Source organism: Sinocyclocheilus grahami, unplaced genomic scaffold (assembly GCF_001515645.1).
Source record: "Sinocyclocheilus grahami isolate Dianchi unplaced genomic scaffold, SAMN03320097.WGS_v1.1 scaffold47.1, whole genome shotgun sequence".
NCBI lineage: Eukaryota > Metazoa > Chordata > Actinopteri > Cypriniformes > Cyprinidae > Sinocyclocheilus > Sinocyclocheilus grahami.
This window is the reverse complement of record NW_015505226.1, coordinates 4,230,641-4,237,012: the sequence shown is the minus strand read 5'-3', so window position 1 is coordinate 4,237,012 and position 6,372 is coordinate 4,230,641. Positions and strand designations below refer to the sequence as shown.

Below are 6,372 nucleotides of genomic sequence, written 5' to 3'. Positions count from 1 at the left end.
TATATATATATATATATATATATATATATATATATAAACATTTTATTTTATTAATATGTATACTTAATGAGATCAGGCCGGGAGTGCATAAGCAGGAATAGGAATTGCTTGTCAAAGAAAACTCCCAAAGTGCATTGGAACCATATCTTGTCATAGTCATGTTGATGCTCAGCAATACAGGAAGGTTTTTCAGCTTGATCTGCTGAGAACTCTCTGGACTAGAGTTTGTGTTTGCATTCACTGACAGGTTTGCTTCCAGCGCTACATTCCAGTCGCTATAGCCATAATAATGACACACTGGGGTGACTTTGTGGCAGTGTAGCTCGGCCTCTCTGATCAACAGCACTGCGTCTGAACACAAGACAATTTGGATGCTTAATTTGACCTCATGTGGGTTTGTTTCACTTTTAAAAGTCTGGCATTTGTGTATCCCTTCTCTCTGAGGATCAAGCAATTGCTGTTTTCTTCCTCAGAATGTGACTAACTAAATCCTGTATGCTTATTATGTTGAACCAAACAGCTCCTTCATAACACAAAAGATTAATAAATAGGAACATATACCACCATGGGACCTGCATGGCTGTAATGCCACTGTAGACCTGATTGGAGGGGACTAGTGTTCCCTGAAGAGTTTAGTAAAATTGTGTTTCACAAATGGACTTTGTGATTTCAGTCCCGCATTAATCAAACATATCAGTGTGTTCTCTCACACAACCTCAAAAAAGATTACAGAGCAAATTAAATACAGTTTTTCAGCTTCCTCTGAGAAATCTACTCCAGTCCTGATAGGAATATCTAAGACTGTTGCATTATTATTATTTCTCCTCCTATATTTGACCTTTGTAGAATAAAGTGTCATTCACTTAAATAAATTCCTTCTCTTAGTTACATAATCACATGTAAATCTGGTTTCCTGATGCACAGACCTTCTGTCACGTCCATTTCCAGACAACAGACACTTCCATGTTATTAACTACCGGGATCTCCCATTTGCAGCAGCACATGAAGTGACAGGCATCCTGTGATAATGATTGTAACTCAAACATCATTTAGAAACTATTCCATTCCAAAAAGAGCACTTACAGAGGACGAAAGACAACTGGACAGGCTGACCTCAGTCATGGAGATCTCATCTTTGTCGCTCACCGTCTGAAAGAGGGAGAGAGGAGATAGGAATGAATTTTATGATTGAGTTTTTCACATAGTTGCATAGTTCAAGACTTCTCTTTCTCATTCTTAAAGTTCATATCTTTAATCACTGATTAAGTTAGCACATTGTCAGCCTCCTAGTGTTTAAAATGGGCTGTGACCAATAAAAAAGAAAGGTGTACGGGCAAAGCAAAAGGTGCCACCCAGTGGACACTAATGCCATTCATCTTGATGACATGGGTTGAGCTTCTGTTTATGGGGATTATTGCTTTAAAACCAGCAGATTAGAGCAGGAGAATTAAAGCAGGCTTAATCTCAATGTAATGGACCCTCATTCAAATCTGCTCTTTAAAGAAACGCCCCAAGCACTGACCCACACGTCACCATCTACATCTTTCACTTGCTCTACTGGCTCATGACCTGATTAACATTATATTAACCTTTAGGAGCCAAATCAATTTGATTTGACTTCTGTTTTTTAAAACTCATAAGAAAAGTTTTTTGTGACTAGAAACTAGAAACAATGTGACACTATACATCCTTCTGACTGGTAAATGATAAGCATAAAAGCAGGATTTGTCTCGGTCCATTAACATGAGAGAGTGATTGTTTGACTATTACTCTCTATTTTGTGCAATCGCTCCAGTGAAGCAGATCAGTGGTTCTCAAATGGTGGGTCTCAATCCAAAAATGTGTCACAAGTTTGTTCTAATAAAGCTGCATACAAAAGACATTTCTTAATGCTAAATTATGAAATACAAAAAACCATGTGATCATAGTTTAAAATTACAAAATAAAATATTACATTTAAAAAATGACAATTATTCCTAAAAAACACACTCTTTATAGAAGTGCCATAAATGTAACCTAAAAATGTAATCAAAAAATTGAATTTTAAAAATAATTTTTTTAATACTTTTTTATACTCATTAATTTTAATCAGTACTTTCATCAAATTAGTAATAACAGGGACAGAAATTAACCAAAAAATGCTACTCAAAGTGACCAAAATTTCGTAGATATTAAAATTGTCTCCACATTTAATTGCTCTGTTGGGTATATATTACCTAACATTTGATATATTGCATAATATTCTATTCTTGCATGACCATATGCTCTTTGTTATACAGTACAATCAAAAATATGTCATCAGAAAGGTAAAAAAACACCCTTGAAAATCAATTATCAACACAACATTTATCAACAATTATCAACGAGACAATTATCTCTCCCTAAAAATCAAGTTAATTTCTGACACTCCTATGGCCTACAGCACAACCTTTTTATGGATGAAGCAGGGATGGATGTATCTGAAGACATATTCTGAGCAGTGTCAATCCATAACTGAGACACCGATTGCTGCTTTTCCCACAGAACTGTCATATTCATCCCTGAGAGGAGAGGATCATCTCCACACCACTAAAAGAAGCCTTAAAGGGTGTCCTCTTGTAAAAAAAATAAAGACCCTGTAGCCTGTGGTTGCCCATTTTCTACCTCAAAACAGGCAAAAGTACAACAATAATGACACTTCAGATGTCAGTTGTGACTGCATGCAGGTTAATTTTTTAGCCCTGTGTAAAGGGCTTTTAAAAATCTTTTTTTTTAATGTGGTAACATATTTCATTTATTTATTTTTATTAAATAATACTGACAAAATGCAGGACTGCACTGGTTGTCCATATCATTAAAAAGAACCTGCTCATAAGAATCAAGAATCCGATTAAGCTGGTTGCACTTTATGTGTTTGCTTCACTAAAAAGAACCAGCTCATATGAGTCATTCGTTCTGTAAAACAGACCGCACTGGCTGTGCTGTATGTGTTTGATTCATTAAAAATTAGCTTACAAGAGCTATTCATTTGGGAATCGGACTACATTGGTTGCGCTGTATGTATATGATTCACTAAAAGGAATCGGCTCATAAAAGTCATACATTCAGGAAACGGAGTACACTGGTTGCACTGTATATGTATGATTCACTGAAGGAAGTGGAGACATTTGTTCGGGATATAGAGTACACCGGTTGCACTGAATGTTTCTGGTTGTACTGTATGCTTTGTGCAGCAGAATCAGTAGTGATGCCACTGAAATAGCAGTGCATGAAGCTCTGTCAGAGTATTTTTAATACAGTTTCAATAATAACTTTCAATAATGATAAGGTTCCCTCGTGATGTATCATTCAAGTGAAACAGAAAATCTATTATTGTTAAGCAGTACCAGTACCAGGCTGAATTAAAAAATACATCATCATCTGCTGAGTTAAAGCGAAAAAAGCTGTGTGTAGATCTCAGAAAAGTGATAGATCCTCTACATCTAAGAGAAAAAAACGTGGAAGAAGCACAAATCTCCCTCAAACTTAATTAAAGAACAGTCAAAAGAAATCACAGAAAGAGCATCAATAGCACATACAACTATGCAAACTCTTGAACACTCATTTGTTACAGAACTATGCTGGCTGAAACCAGGGCAGGAACTGTATTCAAGATATGAAGGATGAAATGAAATTTCCAAATGAATTTTAAATCTGATGGGATCGTTTCCTATTTAAAATGAATGTGGGCTTCCTAATTTCATATATCAAGGAGCGCTGTGTGAGCTTGAAAGCTTTTGATTAATGAGGTGAGATATGACTATCACTTACGCTGATGTATGTACAGGTCCGGCTCAAGTTTGGCTCAGCTAGACTCTGGGTCGAGGTTCTGTCAAAGATACCCGAGTCTCTGCTCTTGACCTTCAGCCTCAGAGAGCTGCTGTGCTTGAAGTCAGACAAATCTTTCCGGATGTCAGATGAGACCTGACGACTAGCAGGGCGCGAACTCGTGCTGGAGAGATCTGCCTCTGTGTCCGTCCAGCCCTGTCCATAAACAACACACACTGAATGTTGGTCAAACAGCTTAAATAAAAATCCAATAAGAATAATTGTGAGATTGCTGTGGCCTTTTGGATGAGGAAGGACAGAAACATACTGTACACAATACAAACGAGAATGCTTGGCCATGTTTCACCTAAAAATGAAAATTCTGTCATCATTTACTCACCCTCATGTTGTTCCAAACCTGTATACATTTCATTTTTGGATAAACTATCCCTTTAAATATACTTTATGTGCATTACTATGCCAGTATCAAACCTTGAACCAAAAATGACACTGAAAGTGACCAAAATGCCCTAGATATTAACAATTTCTCCATGGCGGATTCCTCTGTTGTCTTATTATCTAACATTTTATATATTTCATAATACTCTGTCATCATTTACTCACACTCTTGTTGTTCCAAACCTTTAAACATTTATTTCTTCTTCAGAACACAAAATAAGTTATTGTGAAGAATGTTGATGACCAAACCATTTGGTGACTACTACTGGATTTACAATCAATCAATAAAATCACTCAATCAATAAAAACACTGACATTTGTCAAAATACATACTTTAATCCTCCACAGAATAAAAAAGTTAAATGGTAAATGATGACAGAAATTTAATTTTTGGATGAACTATCCCTTTAAATAAACGTAACTTGCATTACTGGGGTGGTAACAAACCCTGAATGGGCCAAAGAGTTACCTTCACATGTCTATTATCAAATTATCTTGGTGATGTCCCCATGCAGCTATAGCAATGCGTACAGTACTTTCATCAAATTAGTAATAACAGGGACAGAAATTAACCAAAAAATGCTACTCAAAGTGCCCAAAATTTCGTAGATATTAAAATTGTCTCCACATTTAATTGCTCTGTTGGGTATATATTACCTAACATTTGATATATTGCATAATATTCTATTCTTGCATGACCATATGCTCTTTGTTATACGGTACAATCAAAAATATGTCATCAGAAAGGTAAAAAAACACCCTTGAAAATCAATTATCAACACAACATTTATCAACAATTATCAACGAGACAATTATCTCTCCCTAAAAATCAAGTTAATTTCTGACACTGGTTCTGATACATTTTTCTGACAGAATTTGGGTTTACATGCATGTGTAGAGTTTATTTCTGGCCTTAAGGTATTTCCTTACCGACTCGCTGTCAGACACAGAGGACAAGCGTGTCTTCCCGGCACGGTGCAGGTGGCTGCTGGCCTCTGAGGACTGGCTAGTCAAAGTGGAGCGTCGTGTGGACATAAAGCTACTGCTGCTGAACCGGTCTCTACGTGGTATACATAACAGCACTCCTAGACATGGTATATACTTTGCAATGGCAGACCTGAGAGAGAGAAGTGATATGTGAAGAAGGATATACGAACACTGAAAAATTAAACTGCATTTTTGTGCTCATTGTGCCCTACGTCAAAACCAGTCTTGACGGCTCAAATCAGTCCTTCATGAGGATCCCATAATATTCAGGCGATAAGAATGGGTAAATGATGGCCTCATCATTTAGGTACTTCATCATGAGGCATTAATCTTAATATCTGTTATGAGTAGCACATGGCCCAATGCATCCAGAGCAGATAAATCTGAAGTAAATCTGACTTTTAAAGGTCAGAATCTGCCTCTGTCATCTCAAGGTACTTGCACTCTGTACACAAAACCTCTGATCAATTTGGGTCTGTCCGGCCTTGTAGCACACAGTGTGCATGTTTGTGCAACATGTTTCATTTCGCTGGACAGGTCTCTTTGGATTGGAAACTAGGGTGTGTAATAAACCGGAGATGCTGGTTATTGAGTCGGCTGTGCTTCTGTGCTTCAATATGCAGCAGGATATTTCAATTTTGTGCACAATGTAAAATATTGGCAGGATTTTACAATATTTAACAGAAATTTCTTACAAACAACAACAACAACAATATATAAATACACTATCATTTAAAAGTTTGGGCTCTGTAAGATTGGTTTAAGAATAAATTAATACTTTTATCCAGCAAGGATTTATTACATTGGTCAAAAGCGTCAATAAAGATATTTAAAATCTTACAAAAAAATTATATTTCACATAAATGCTCTCTTCATTAATGTTTTATTCATCAAAAAAAAAAAAATGCAACACTGTTTTCAACATTATTAATAATAAGAAATGAGCACCAAATCAGCATATTAGAATGATTTCTGAAGGATCATGTGACACTGAAGACTGCAGTGTTGAAAATTAAGCTTTGCCATCAAAAGAATGAGTTAGATTAAAAAATAAAATAAAATAATAGAAAACAGTTATTTTAAATTGTTGTAATATTTTACAATATATTTTTACTGTATTTCTGTGTGTGTGTGGGGGGG

The 6,372-nt window shown here is 36.0% G+C and overlaps 1 protein-coding gene across 7 annotated transcripts in view; it reads right to left on the bottom strand.

Moving 5' to 3' along the window:
* The window catches only part of LOC107582762 (inactive ubiquitin carboxyl-terminal hydrolase 54-like), a 187,014-nt gene that overhangs the window by 969 nt on the left and 179,673 nt on the right, over positions 1–6,372 (bottom strand). For all 7 annotated transcript variants that reach the window (XM_016268753.1, XM_016268750.1, XM_016268752.1 and 4 more), the window contains 3 exons: positions 5,176–5,362; positions 3,790–4,002; positions 1,084–1,149 (listed from right to left, as the gene is read on the bottom strand). In XM_016268753.1, the coding sequence (XP_016124239.1) occupies positions 1,084–1,149; positions 3,790–4,002; positions 5,176–5,362 (466 nt within the window). The remainder of the gene's footprint in view (positions 1–1,083; positions 1,150–3,789; positions 4,003–5,175; positions 5,363–6,372) is intronic.